Consider the following 16018-nt stretch of genomic DNA (forward strand, 5'->3'; position numbering starts at 1 on the left):
CGATCCATTTAGTTGGCCCTCTAGTTGCCTCTTACCACAAGCATAGATTGGGGACCAACTGTACCCACGAATGATGCAGATGCTTGATGGGTTCCACTATAATGTCGTGGATGTTCAGGATTCTTCCAAGGTATTCAAATTGCAATTTCATACTGGCAGCCAGGAAGTGGTTCCAGGCAGTGCTAAACACATTTCACTCACTCACTCCGAGAGTATACAGTGATGTTCACAGCCTCAGGCCCTAATGGGCAAGTCTGTGCTGATGATAACTGTAAGGCTGCTGACCTGTCTTTGCTGCAGTCCTCAAGAATCCAGCCATATCATGGCGTCTGTAACTGAGTCTGGTCCAAGCAAAGCAGTGGTTGACGTTATGAGCAACATCCATGCGCTCTCAGTACCATGACATGCAATAAACCAAATCACTCAGCCTAACACCCACTCAAATGTCACCTCATGACAAACTAAGCAGTGCTGGGACCTAGTGTAACCCCGGTCCCTACTGTCACCTCATGACAAGCTAAGGAGAGCTGGGACCTAGTGTAAACCTGGTCCCTACTGTCACCTCATGACAAGCTCAGGAGAGCTGGGACCTTGTGTAACCCCAGTCCTTACTGTCACCTCATGACAAGCTAAGGAGTGCTGGGACCTAGTGTAACCCTGGTCCTTACTGTCACCTCATGACAAGCTAAGGAGAGCTGGGACCTTGTGTAACCCAGTTCCTACTGTCACCTCATGACAAGCTAAGGAGAGCTGGGACCTAGTGTAACCCCAGTCCTTACTGTCACCTCATGACAAGCTAAGGAGAACTGGGACCTAGTGTAAACCTGGTCCCTACTGTCACCTCATGACAAGCTCAGGAGAGCTGGGACCTTGTGTAACCCCAGTCCTTACTGTCACCTCATGACAAGCTAAGGAGTGCTGGGACCTAGTGTAACCCTGGTCCTTACTGTCACCTCATGACAAGCTAAGGAGAGCTGGGACCTTGTGTAACCCAGTTCCTACTGTCACCTCATGACAAGCTAAGGAGAACTGGGACCTAGTGTAACCCCAGTCCTTACTGTCACCTCATGACAAGCTAAGGAGAGCTGGGACCTTGTGTAACCCTGGTCCCTACTGTCGCCTCATGACAAGCTAAGGAGAGCTGGGACCTAGTGTAACCCTGGTCCTTACTGTCACCTCATGACAAGCTAAGGAGAGCTGGGACCTAGTGTAACCCCAGTCCTTACTGTCACCTCATGACAAGCTAAGGAGAGCTGGGACCTTGTGTAACCCTGGTCCCTACTGTCGCCTCATGACAAGCTAAGGAGAGCTGGGACCTAGTGTAACCCTGGTCCCTACTGTCACCTCATGACAAGCTAAGGAGAGCTGGGACCTAGTGTAAACATGGTCCCTACTGTCACCTCATGACAAGCTAAGGAGAGCTGGGACCTAGTGTAACCCAAGTCCCTACTGTCACCTCATGACAAGCTAAGGAGAGCTGGGACCTTGTGTAACCCAGTTCCTACTGTCACCTCATGACAAGCTAAGGAGAGCTGGGACCTAGTGTAACCCCAGTCCTTACTGTCACCTCATGACAAACTAAGGAGTGCTGGGACCTAGTGTAAACCTGGTCCCTACTGTCACCTCATGACAAGCTAAGGAGAGCTGGGACCTAGTGTAAACATGGTCCCTACTGTCACCTCATGACAAGCTAAGGAGTGCTGGGACCTAGTGTAACCCCGGTCCCTACTGTCACCTCATGACAAGCTAAGGAGAGCTGGGACCTAGTGTAAACATGGTCCCTACTGTCACCTCATGACAAGCTAAGGAGTGCTGGGACCTAGTGTAAACCTGGTCCTTACTGTTATCTCATGACAAGCTAAGGAGTGCTGGGACCTTGTGTAACCCCGGTCCCTACTGTCACCTCATGACAAGCTAAGGAGAGCTGGGACCTAGTGTAAACCTGGTCCTTACTGTTATCTCATGACAAGCTAAGGAGTGCCGGGACCTAGTGTAACCCTGGTCCTTACTGTCACCTCATGACAAGCTAAGGAGTGCTGGGACCTAGTGTAACCCCGATCCCTACTGTCACCTCACAACAAGCTAAGGAGAGCTGGGACCTAGTGTAAACCTGGTCCCTACTGTCACCTCATGACAAGCTAAGGAGTGCTGGGACCTAGTGTAAACCTGGTCCCTACTGTCACCTCATGACAAGCTAAGGAGTGCTGGGACCTTGTGTAACCCCGGTGCCTACTGTCACCTCATGACAAGCTAAGGAGTGCTGGGACCTAGTGTAACCCCGGTCCCTACTGTCACCTCATGACAAGCTAAGGGGTGCTAGGACCTAATGTAACCCCGGTCCCTACTGTCACCTCATGACAAGCTGAGGAGAGCTGGGACCTTGTGTAACTCCGGTCCTTACTGTCACCTCATGACAAGCTAAGGAGAGCTGGGACCTAGTGTAACCCCGGTCCCTACTGTCACCTCATGACAAGCTAAGGAGTGCTGGGACCTAGTGTAACCCCGGTCCCTACTGGGCCACTGACTTAGTTGGTCCAACACAGCATGTCCACCTGGCCAAGTGAGGCTGTCTGATAATAACCCTGCCCACTACACCCCAACTATCAAATACAAATAACATTCATCATGTTAAAATTGTGTAAATTTATTTCTTGTGTACATTTTAACAGTAGTTTAAATCTTTATTTTTTTAAATAATAATTAAAAAGTAATCCTTACTCTGTTCGAGAGGAAATCATCAACAACAGCAAAATGCATAAAAATGTGGTAAAATACAGCTGCATAAATATCAGCAAAGTTTGACATTTCTCTTAAACATATCAACATCAACATCAACAAATATGTGACTTCTATGACTGTAACAGTCAGAAGCCAGCAGTAATACTGAGCATGGCAAACACCAATTTCGTGATAGTCATTCTGAGACACGTATCCAGCATCGTCCCAAGGCAAGGGCGTTAACTGACTATAAAGATCCAGTTTCTACTGGATGTTTACAGTCAGTTAACTCCCTTGCCCTGGGAAACTGTGTATCCAGGAAAATATATATTAAATCATCAATTCTTTAAGCTTAAGATATAGCAGGTTATATTTACAGGATATGTTATTTTTCCTTAATAATAATCCTTTGAAAACAAGAACAAATTTTAGCCTGGGCATATGACATTTGACCCACCTAATATACTACTCAAAAGAAGTTACACAACACTTGATTTGTTCACATGACTATAGTTAATCTGTCTTGCCATGACGCACAGAGAAGCCACAAATCAAATCTGACTGATAATACATTGTAAAGCTGATATGAAACTTTGATTCCAGGTAAATCTTGAAATGAAAAAGTGAATAACTGCAAAATCATTGATATCGCAACACAATAGTATTTGGACGCCCTTTCGGGCGGACTGAGTTCCCGATTGTGGCCACTTCTTGTTGTCAGTAACAGTTCTGGATATATATGGAAGTACAGTGCACCAGTGCACCATGGGTAAACACACAATGCTCTGACAGATTACAATTGTTAGGAATATGATGAGCTTTTTATAACAGAATCTGATTGAAATCAAGATACTGATACATACATGTATTTAAATTTATTATACCATATACTTATGTATAATAATATAATATACTTGAATATGCCTGATAATTTGATCAGAATAATAACTTGGGACACTCAGCCATTGGTCGTGTGTAATGATCTGTAGTTGTCGTATGATGGGGGCTGCATTCTGATATCAAGGCAATCATGGGAGCTGAGGTGAAATAAGGTTTAACCTCACATTCCTAATTATTGCATCTATTTATCTTCCCGAGGCAAGGCGTTAACTGACTATAAAAGTCCAGTTTCCACCCTTGCCGAACCAGGCTGGAATTCCGGAGATACAGTTTGGACAGTCCAGTCAAAACTGCGTAACAAACAAGACATTCGGTTTGTAAACATGGATTTCAACGTGCAGATTTCGGTCGACTCAGGATTTGCAAAGATATTGTAAAGATGGCAAATATTTAGCCATGTGCATGTGTGTGTGCGCCTGCTTGTACCAGTCCAGACCAATGCCAGTTTTATAGTGCTAGCCCACTGAGATACCATGCCACAGTTTAACATGGATACCACTCTCAGACACAGTATACTGAATCCAAGCTGACTTGTCATCGTTTCAACCCCTAATGCTGAGCACAAGGCAGGGAAACAAGAAGTACCACTTTTTAACATCTTTGATATGACCTGGACAGAGATCAACCACCAACCTTCTGCTCTATGTACAGACGTTCTATCCACTAGACCAAGGAAGCGATTATTACTAAGAGCATCCATCTTTCACCCTAGATCACCTATCTTCTGAATCTGTGTCAGCTGCAGAGGGAACAGGGGTGTACAAACTGGATGGGTTGTACATCGGAAAACCTCCGGCAAGGCGTGTACACCGACCTTTAGCTCACCAATCCCAGACACCCTACTACTGACACATGTCACAAATTACCTTTACAAGGTGAAACATTAACGGTTTGATTGACATTCTAGAAGTTGGCAAAATAAGTAAGGTGACTCCAGCTTGATGACAGTGTAAGAATCTACATCGAAATGTCGCTATATGCAATAAACCAGAAGTTGTTAGCCATGGAGTTGTACTTTTTTCTTACCTCAGTGAAACGCTCAGCACTATCAAGTAATCAAAGCACTTAAAGTGCTAAATATACAGATCACATAATAAATATAATTAATATATTCGTACTATTATATTGTACTCATTGTGACTTTTCTGTAGAAACTGATGAAAGTGAGAGCAAGATATAATCCTGACTAGTAACAGGGTAGCAGTCCTCCCACGTCATGAATCAAGGCAACAACCTATACCACAGTGTAGTAGTCGTCTTTAGTCTGGCTATTAGTCACAATCATAAAATGTTAATCATCTTCCAAAGTAGATGATCACAGAATTTACAGACACAATTATGTGATGGTGTTTGTGGTAAACCTTCAAATCACAATGGATGAAAAACTGCTGTTATTAATACTGTACATATAGTTTGTTCTCATTTCAACATTATGATAGCACTAGGCGATGCACGTGTGTCAGCTTCCATGGGAAGAGGGCATGCAGGTGATACAGCGATAAACAATAACCACTCATTCACTCACTCACTCACTCCATCATAGAAAGGTGAATGTACTCCACTAATTCCAAGATCACCTCCAAATTCAGGGTATTTATTTTCAATTAAATAATATACCGGTACTTTTGCTCTATAGCCTGGTCAAACTTTCACTCTTAGGCTTTACCGCTGTATGAATAAAAATGATATATTTATAGATAAGGCCACAATAAACTACATATTTGATATTTTTTTAAATGTGGGGAGAGAGGCATTCTATTTTCATATTCATTTTCCTTGAACAAATTGTTCAAAAGTGTGCAAAACGTGGTTGATTTGGGCTCGCATAAAGGAGGTATATCAGGTTTGAAGTGGTTTAAAACAAAATAAGTCAGAAAAATATCAGTAGAGATTGGTTTGGTTGGTTTGTTGTTTTGTGCCGCACTCAGCAATATTCAAACTATATGACGGCGGTCTGTAAATAATCTAGTCTAGACCACACAATCCAGTGATTGATATCATGAGCATCGATCCACGCAAGCACAAGTTGAAACACTCTCTGAAATATTCCTAATGTCGTCAGGGCTGATTATCTGCTTCTGGATAGTTCATTGAACCCAGGCCTTTTTCCACAAAGCAATCAAAGCAGTGCTAAAAACCCTTTGTGAAACAAGTCCCACGGCCCTGTGTTAGGCCAGGAACTCACTGTCACCTTTTGCGTTTGTGATTGGGGTTGTGTTTGCGAATGCATTTGCGTCTGTGATTGCAGAAAACTCATAAATGCGTTTATGTTTGCAACTCTGAACTATTATTGTTCCCAACAGTTGGTAAAAGGCAGGCCAAGAGATCCTGTCTATAAATATATATACATGTGCTTAAAAACTGCAAGAAGTACCCAAGTCACATGACTATAATCACATGTCTAAAGAACTAAAAAAATGTTATATTTAACCTCCATTGGTGCGATATATGAGGCAATGCGATTTAAAATCCTGCCCATTTGATAAAATCGCAATGCAAAACAAATTGCAAAGCAGCAATATAAACCTTATCTCACTGATGCAGTCAGTGAGTTTAACATAACATAATATCATCTGATGCTTAAAATGGCAATAGCAGACCGTATTCGCAAACATGAACACAGGCAAAACAGTGGCAGTGAGTTTTGGCCCTAACAAAGTGCTCTAAGTGCTACAACTATGATGAGTGTGTGGGAGGTAAAGCAGTCGCATCCCAGTGAGAATCAGATCCCTAGCTGCCTCCAGGCTCAAGCCGCCTGCTTCTCTATTTTGTCCATCACCAGTTTGGCTGACACAACATCCTGAATGCCAAGACCTGAAATACAAGGGCAAGTATTGAACTATGATGGGAATCCTACCATTAGTTTGATATTAATTTGAAATAGGATTTACCTAATAAAAACTAGATTCAAATTTTCACATTTTGCATACAGTGCGGTGAATGTTTTATGCTGCAGTGAGCAATATTCCAGCTTCGTCTCAGCAGCCTCTAAATAATCAAGCCTGGACCAAGAAAGTTATTAAAAGCATAGGCCATGCAACGACCCTCGCCGTCAGTGCTTGACATCAGCCAAGTCACCTAGACTGACCACCCCATTCTGTTCAGCCGGCTCCTGTGGCAAGCAGGACATACAGGGAACCTATTCCTCCCCTGAATCCGAAGGGGATGTTTTCAATGATTTATGCAGTAATAAGAATAAATTTTATATTTTAACAGTATGAGTGAGTGAGTGAGTATGGTTTTACGCCGCTTTTAGCAATATTCCAGCAATATCACAGCGGGGGACACCAGAAATGGGCTTCACACAATGTACCCATGTCGGGAATCGAACCCGGGTCTTCGCCGCGATGAGCAAACACTTTAACCACTAGGCTACCCGACTACCCCTTTAACAGTATGAGGTAATGTCAGTAAATAATGTAACTTGCAGTATTATTCTGCGGTTGATGTAGGAGAAACATAGACTCCGTCCTCCCATCTGTCTACCTAAGGATTCTATACTTTGTGTCCTGAATAAAAACTGGTGGATCCAGAGACGGGATGGCCTCCCCCTCTTATGAATATTACAAGCCGACCTTTGTCATTCCCTTCCTGCAATTTTCATTTTCTGAATGAAATTGTGTCCAGAATAATGTCAGCTTACCAAGAGATTTAAAGACGGTTGTTTTGTCCACGTGAGCTTCCTTCTTCCCGAGAATTACCTCCCCTAGTTCTGCATATATCTCTGCCTGTGAACAAGCAAAATTTGATAAGGGCATCACTCTCTCACTGATCTTCTATATTTGTAATGATAATTTCTCCTGAATCTTTAACCATAGGTGGTGAGGTGAAATGGGGTTTAACGTCACGTCCAAGATTATTGCACTTATATAGCGACGTGCATGTACATGTGTGTGTTTGTGTGGCTGCTTGTACTAGTCCGGACTGATGGCGATTTATAGTGCTAACTCACTGAGATACCATGCTGCAGTTTAACATGAATACCTCACTCAGACACAGTATACTGACTCCGAGCCGACCAGTCCTTGTTTTAGCCCCTTAATGCTGAGCACCAGACAGGGTAACAACAAGTGCCATCTTTTAACCATATAAACAAGCTTACATACCTTAGACAAGACAATGTCTCCACTCTCCTTGTACCCGCCCTCATAGCTGTCAGCATACACCATGCTGTGGAGCATCAGGTCAGGCTCAATCTCGTGCCAGTCAGGTCGACAGGCACCTACCGCTGTAACAGCATCAGCTTCGTCAATAGTATAAGAAACATCGGCAACCCCCAACAGTATCAGCAACATTAGTAACAAGAGCATCAGCAACAAAAGTAACAACAGCATCAACATAAGTAACAACACCTTCAGCAACAACAGCTTCGGCAACAATAACAGCATCAGCAACATCAGTAACGACAGCATCAACATAAGTAACAACACCATCAGCAACAACAGTATTGACAACATAAGAAACAACAGCATCAGCATAAGTAACAACACCATCAGCAATAACTTTATCGGCAGCAACAACAGTATCGGCAACAACAACAGCATTAGCAGCATCAGTAATGACAGCATCAACATAATTAACAACACCATCACCAACAACAGTATTGGCAGCAGCAACAACATTAGCAGCTTCAGTAATGACAGTAACAACATAAGTAACAACACCATCAGCAACAACAGTATCGACAACATCAGAAACAACAGCATCAACATAAGTAACAACACATTCAGCAACAACAGTATCAACAGCAAAAACAATATTGGCAACAACAACAGCATTAGCAACATCAGTAATGACAGCATCAACATAAGTAACAACACCATCACCAACAACAGTATCGGCAACAGCATAAGCAACTACAGCTTCAATACAACAGCATCAGCAACATCATTAACGACACCATCAGCAACAACAGCACTAACAACAGCATCCGTAAGAACATCGACAACAACGGCATTGGCAACAACACCATCAGCAACAACATCAGTAACAACAACAGCGGTAGCAACAGCAGTAACAACAGCATCAGCAACATCAGTAACAACATCAGTAAAAACAGCAGTAACAACAGCATCAGTAACATTAATTGCACCACCAGCATCAGCACCTGTGGCACATGTCAATTATTGATGGTAGCTTTACGCCAAGTGGGACTACTCTCCTGTCTGGAGCCCACTTTCTATGTAGATACAGGCGATTCGAGCCATGAGTGACACTTACTAAGTGTAATCATTCACTTCTTGACATATTTACATATCCAGTAAGATGTTTGATTACCAATCAACAACACAGTTCTCTTACCATTGATGTGCGCCCCAGGTTTAACCCAATCCTTCTTCAGGACTGGCGTCGGTGAGGATGTTACTGTGACAATGACATCAGCATCACAGACTGCCTCTTCTACAGTTGTACAAACTGTGGCCCCGATCTCAGCCGCCAGAATGTCAGCACGTTCCCTCCTCCAGTTCCACAGTCTCACCTAGTGAGTGAGTGAGTGAGTGAGTGAGTGAGTGAGTGAGTGAGTGAGTGAGTGAGATGTTGAGTGGTTGGTTGAGTGAGTGAGTGGAGTTTTAAGCTATAGAGAAGTGTTATTGTAAGAGTGAATATTATCCTACCCTATTTTCTATCCCCGGGGATGAAATTCTCTAGTGTCAGGATGGTTCTCCCAAGTGAATTTGAACCCATACCAGTGTGTTTAATCCTACCCAGGATAATATTAAGGTAGGATATAATCCTTGTTTACATTATCAACTAGCAGGGAAACCAGAGGCTTATACTTTCAGCACCACACTATGTTGCTAGGATACCATAACAAATACTAACAATATTGCCCAATCTGGCCACCAAACTGTGGATTCAGATGCCACAATCAGTGATTTTTCCAGACTAGCTTAGAGGCCAGTCTTAGGCCCAAGGTCTGCGGAAAATGTCAGTAAAGATTCACAAATCTAAATTAAAATATTCCCAATTTATGTTAATATTGTTACAACTTATGTTATGGCTTTTTAAAGTGATTTTCCTCTTACTCAGAACAGAACCAATAAAAAGGAAGAGTCATTATTGTCTCTAATCAGGGTATGAAACTCCCAAAAATTTCAGCCAGACCACAGGACTGGCTAGCTGAAATACTTGCCAGTCCTGACCAAAACCTGCCTGCCCACTATAATCATGTTTCTCAGAATAATTTAATTAAAAATATGAAAACTGATTGCTTGTAGCATAAGCGCATTGCTAAATGTTAGGTTGTCTAAAAGCTAACGGGGTTTCTTTTTGGTTACATTTTATCATTCATCTTTACATGTGAATTAATGCTTATCATCGGGAAATATTTAGAGTATTTTCACCTATGAAATATAACCCGACCGTCGGGCAGGGGGATTTGGAAATCTGGCAGCCCGAGTTGAAATCAACCCATCTCGGACGGTCTGGCAGGCATTTCGAACGCTGCTCTAATCCAATGCTAAAATATTCAAAAAATATTCAAATAATCCCAATTTGGATTTTCCCCCTAAAACGCCTGCTAAGGGGATTTAGTTTGGAATTCTGCATATAGATCCTTGCAAATTATCAGAATTCATGCAGACTGTATTTGTCAAAGGCTAAGCAGAGACTACCTGATACACTAAACGAGCAATAATGATAAGGCCTCTGTTTTTCCTCAGATAGGGATTTTTGTTTGTGTGAACAAACAGTGATTACATGATAACTATCGGCCATTGACAATCAGAACTTTAATAACATTTTCTGATCAGAGGAATTATTAATTAACTCACTATGCATGCTACATTTGAATTAGTCTTAAGACATAAGTGCCATTCTCAATTTTTATTCTGCAATAAACAAAAATTGAAATGTGAGCACCTTACATTGTGGAAGGTTCTGACGCGAGCCAGGGCGTGGAAGTGGGATCTGGCCTGGGTGCCAGCACCGAGGATGGCGAGAGTCGTGGAGTTCGGGGCGGACAGGTACTGAAACACACAGCGGAGTACTTGTTGAGACACAACATCTGAGCATCTACACAAACTGTCAGCTTATAAAACCTTTTGGTTTCAAATAGGAAAGTTAAAATTCAGAACAAACTAGATAAACAGGTCTTTTATTGCATTCATTCCAATAGGGGCATTCAAATATATACATAAATATATGTAATCTCAAGCTTTTGATTACCTGACCTTCATCAGGTAAATATTTTTGGTTAAGCACTACATTACTTGATATGCTAGTTCAACCATGATTGCACGATCATCTCAAGGTGAACAATCATCTCTCGCTGAACAATGCATCGAATGCATGGACAATAGTTACACAATCATCTCCAGATGAACAATGCATCGAATGCAAGAACAATCGTTAAACAATCATCTCTATTTGAACAATGCATCAAATGCTTGGACAATAGTTAAACAATCATCTCTAGATGAACAATGCATCGAATGCAAGAACAATGGTTAAACAATCATCTCTAGTTGAACAATGCATTGAATGCATGGACAATAGTTAAACAAGCATCTCCAGAAGAACAATGCATTAAATGCATGAACAATGGTTAAACAATCATCTCTAGTTGAACAATGCATCGAATGCATGGACAATGGTTAAACAATCATCTCTAGTTGAACAATGCATCGAATGCATGGACAATGGTTAAACAATCATCTCTAGTTGAACAAAGCATTGAATGCATGAACAATGATTAAACAATCTCTAGGATACGCTTGATGTAAAATAGGGTTAAATAGGTGTCAAAAGGAATCACACACTTCATGGAAGTTGCCATTTATTCCTATAAAAATAGGATTTACAAAAAACTAGGAATTAACAGAAATCAGGTAGTCAAAAGGGAAACGGAATTAAGGCGCTTTAAACACTTTCTCACACACACTTAAAATTACACCTTACGTACCTTGGTAGCCACTGCTGATGCTGCTGCCGTCCTCATCATTGTGATCACCTCTCCATCCATTATCTTGAAAACATAAAGTAAAGGACCAGTCTATACCATGACTTTGGCCATTACTCACAAGCCCAAGAATAACAAAAATCAGATATGAGTAACAATATTCCATAATCTCCAAAAAAATAACGCTATCTGTTGAAAATCATGTCTAATTTTTGGAATAGTTTTCCACCCAGACTGTAGTTCAGACAGGTTTTTACACCAAGCAAAATGTCGGTCACATCTCTTCTCGTTTCTTGCATTAAATATGTAGTGTAATCTGTTTAAAAGATACCCATGGCTAGATAACATATGATAAATATGATAAGAGAAGATATAAGAAAAAATGTTTTCCATGAATTGTTATTCAAATTCTCAGCAGCAAGAAACATACATTGTATTACGTGCCTGTAGTGCAGCTTAACAAGCTACCCTTAAATTTTTCTTGATACGTAATATCCAATTAGGCTACCCTTGTTCATATTTTTCCAGATATGGACTCACCAATAAACAATTACTGCCCTAAAGTATGTTTATCACTTATATATCAGCAAACTTTCAGAATAAGAAATAATCAAACTTGGATATATTTGAAACAACGATAGAAGGAACTGAGAACCCACCGTTTGAAAACACTTTTAGATTATGTATTTGCCGAGACCATCCAACCAAAACAGTGCATCATAGGCCCAATAGTTTTTTTTGTATTCTATCATATACGTTTTCTAATTGTACTTGTTTTTAAAATAGTCCTTTTGGCTTTACCATTTTCGTTAGTGCTGTTTATATCGGGATTACCTGCGTCTATGAATAAACAGAGCCTGCCAGCTATATTAGTATTACCTTAATAGGGCCTCAGTGGGTTTTAACACTGGTCCATAGTGCAGTCATTGTGATGCTGGTAAAGACATCCTTCAACCCATATAGGGCCTTACACATACTTAGAATTCAGGTTTGTTTGTTTGTTTGTTTATTTGTTATTTAACGCCGCACTCAGCAATATTGCAGCTATATGATGGCTGTCTGTAAATAATCGAGTCTGGACCAGACAATCCAGTGATGCTGGTAAAGACATCCTTCAACCCATATAGGGCCTTACACATACTTAGAATTCAGGTTTGTTTGTTTGTTTGTTTATTTGTTATTTAACGCCGCACTCAGCAATATTGCAGCTATATGATGGCGGTCTGTAAATAATCAAGTCTGGACCAGACAATCCAGTGATAGACATCATGAACATAGATCAACGCAATTGGGATATGATGACATGCATCAACCAAGTCAGCGAGCCTGACCACCCGATCCCGTTAGTTGCCTCCTACGACAGGCATAGTCACCTTTTACAGCAAGCATGGGTTGCTGAAGACCTATTCTACCCTGGTCAGAATACAGGTACATGGGGAAAGGACAGAATTGTCCATGGATTTAACTGGTGTATATCAGTTCAAACTCTTTTGATTGTGTTTTTGTTAATGTCTGGGAAAAGAAGATGACGATTATAACACTTGTGTGGCAGCTAGCTGTCACATTGTGGAGGGTATCCCAGGATACAGCAAGTGAGTACAATTTATTTTAAACTAACAAAATGTCACAAAATATGTTTATATTCTGTTGAGCTTGTACAATATTTAATTGTGAACACATAGGCGTAGGTTTTTATTTTATTTTTATAATGACCGACCTTGTTTCGGAAAGCTTGAATAAATCTGGGAAGCACAAAATTAAAAAAGTGTGGCCTATATGGGTGAAGAAGATTACCATACTTACTCCCAATCCTATCAATTCTACCTAATTTGGTAAGTGGGAACGTTTGGGGTTCAAATGTTGACAAAGGTAATACATTTTTCATGTCCCTATGGTCTGTACTTGAAATATTTGGGTACATAATTCATAGGATGATCTCAGTTTACAGGTAGATAATAATGGGTCAGTGTGCACGGGTAGAAACTGCACACATCACATGATCACAGTGAGACATGACATTAACTTTTCCCATGTAAGCTTGGGACCACTACAGTTGCAGAACTACCTTTGAATCAGGAATGCACTGGAATTCAATGTGATGTGCAGCTTCAGTTTCAATGTGCACCAAATCACTTCAACATTTATAAGGCATTTAGGTATGATATTTCCAATATGGCTGCAACACAAGTCAGTGTAGAACATCCTCTATTATTTGAATAATCAAAGGAAGCGTGTTGATTAATTCAAGCTAGTAGGGGAGGGTGAGTGAGTGAGTTTGGGTTAACGCTGTATTGAACAGTATTTCAGTTATATCACGGCATCCCTGATTGATGTAGGAGGTGAGGTGAGGTGAGGTGAGGTGAGGTGAGGTGAGGTGAGGTGAGGTGAGGTGAGGTGAGGTGAGGTGAAATGGGGTTTAACGTCATGTCCAAGATTGTTGCACTCATATAGCGACGTGCTTGCACATGTGTGTGTCTGGCTGCTTTTACTAGTCCGGACTGATGCCGATTTATAGTGCCAGCCCACTGAGACACCATGCCGCAGTTAAATATGGATATCCCACTCAGACACAGTATACCGACTCCAAGCCGACCAGTCCTTTTTTTAGCCCCTTAATGCTGAGCACCAGACAGGGTAACAAGTACCATCTTTTAACATCTTTTGGTATGACGCGACCAGGGATCGAACCCCGAACCGTCTGCTCTCCAGCAGTTGGATGTAGGAGGAAGGCTATAATGCAGGCATTAGACATGTACCACTTTGGTGAAACCCATGAGCACGGGGATGGTGCTGACAAACCCAAAAACACAAACTGGGATTTGAGCCTACGATCATGCTGCTGGTACACCCAAGGGACACAACTCTGCACAGCAAATTGCAGAGCCTTCAAGGACTGGGTGACAAGTCACAAGGTTTTCTGACACAATGATCATGATGTTCAACCTACAGTTTTAGGTATTCCATTGTTGATGTCAAACACCAGGATAACGGCGTTGTGTGTTGGCACATCTTTGTTCATGGGAAAGAATGTGACCAGCTTGGTCGCCAGAACTTCATCGTGTTGACTGTAGCCAGGCATAACTCCAAAAAATCTGTCATGATAAATTGAGAATTTGATCCTCTTTTTGATATCATTACATCAGGTAGCCTCGTGGGTAAGAAGAAATACATTACCTTAAGTATATTAAAAGTTCCTATTTTATTTGTGAAGAAAGTTATACTCCAGTTTGGGAAAACAGATGTGCAATGCAAATACAGATATAAAACAAAACGTTCACTTAATAAACAGTTACACACACTTCAGGTTTCATGACCTTGGCTTTCAATTTGAAACAATTAATACTTGATTATTTACAGTTGCAAAACGAGGCGCTAGCTCTAACAAATGTCATGTCACCTCAGTAATCATGCCACAAGCCATCCTGATATATTCATAAACACTTTCATGCACATGGCGGGTTTTGTTGCATGTGCATCAACCACATTTACATGTTTTTCAAGAGTAGAATTTTTGGGTGCACACATTTCACGTTGCTGTTTTTTTATAAAAAATATCTAAACTGACAAGGCAAACTCCAAATCATGTCAAAATAAGTTTTCCAAACTAGGTAAAAGTAACTCCAAACTATTCTTAGTCATGATAAGGCCAAAACAACTCCATGTCAAACTGAAAAAGTAAAAACAAGGTTGAATATTCCAAGTCCAAATGACAGGGTGTCAACAAGGTTAGTTTGTTGATAGGAATATTTTTGCGTAAGAGTAATCTTAACTCACAGATAACCCTATATGATCGTATTAACGGAGTCATTGACCTGCAAGGTCATTCACTGGTCATCCCTCCTGCTTAAGAGATGTTTGAGTTGGATAGAGTCTGCTGATGCATATGGGAGTGATTTAGGACCGGTAACCTACATTAACCCTTACACATCTAACCCTAAATTTTAAGGATTAAGAGGAACGCTAGACCAGTGTATAATCAGAGCCAGTGCTGGAGCCAATTAGCTAATAGCTTCACACGATAAAGTCAAGTCATGCCTGAGCTGCTGCCCTTGGAAAAACAACTCCTGAAATTGTCCAAGTCAACGGTAACTGTAGCCGAGAGCCGCGATGGCGTCCTCGGCTACGCTAGCTGCATCATGATTATGGTTACTTTTGACGAACCCGTTTTTCGGTGGAACAAAAATGACACTTCTCATCGGTTGGTCGACGCCTGATTCAGGGCGTGAAGAAAACTTCCTGAATGCAGATTCAATCGTGTCGATGAGGTCTTCATATTTTAAAACTTCCAAAACCTTGCCAGCAGGAACGATCCCGATATTTTCCACCATTTTGACCGAGAGAAACAAAGTCACATGATAGAGCCGGATTTGGCAAGGTGGGTGAGTTTTGGCTATTACTCGAGTATTTGTGAACATATGGAAACAGGGAACGGTTACCATCTCTGCTTTTAACATAATGACATTATCAACTATTACTTTCTTTATTTTGATTTAGATTACT

General features: G+C 41.3%; 1 protein-coding gene across 1 annotated transcript; it reads right to left on the minus strand.

Annotated features, from left to right (window-relative positions):
• Positions 1-5641: 5641 nt before the first annotated feature.
• On the minus strand, positions 5642-15846 carry LOC139468553 (ketimine reductase mu-crystallin-like). Its single transcript, XM_071250605.1, has 8 exons — positions 15680-15846; positions 14466-14610; positions 11522-11584; positions 10485-10586; positions 8920-9097; positions 7725-7846; positions 7262-7346; positions 5642-6432 (listed from the first exon to the last, which is right to left on the minus strand). The coding sequence occupies exons 1-8, from the start codon at positions 15844-15846 to the stop codon at positions 6365-6367; spliced, it is 930 nt and encodes a 309-aa protein (XP_071106706.1). The 3' UTR covers positions 5642-6364.
• Positions 15847-16018: the final 172 nt, after the last annotated feature.

The sequence above is a fragment of the Haliotis cracherodii genome, unplaced genomic scaffold, assembly GCF_022045235.1.
Source record: "Haliotis cracherodii isolate W230 unplaced genomic scaffold, xgHalCrac1.p SCAF_2, whole genome shotgun sequence".
NCBI lineage: Eukaryota > Metazoa > Mollusca > Gastropoda > Lepetellida > Haliotidae > Haliotis > Haliotis cracherodii.

Bases quoted from the DNA above. Each gene is read 5' to 3' on its own strand.
- LOC139468553 (XM_071250605.1), bottom strand. From the start codon at position 15,846: ATGGTGGAAAATATCGGGATCGTTCCTGCTGGCAAGGTTTTGGAAGTT. The intron at 14,611-15,679 runs GTTCGTCAAAAG...TTATCATGACAG, and splicing joins TTTGTTCCACCGAAAAACGG to ATTTTTTGGAGTTATGCCTG. The intron at 7,347-7,724 runs GTATGTAAGCTT...GCTTGTTCACAG, and splicing joins GAGACATTGTCTTGTCTAAG to GCAGAGATATATGCAGAACT.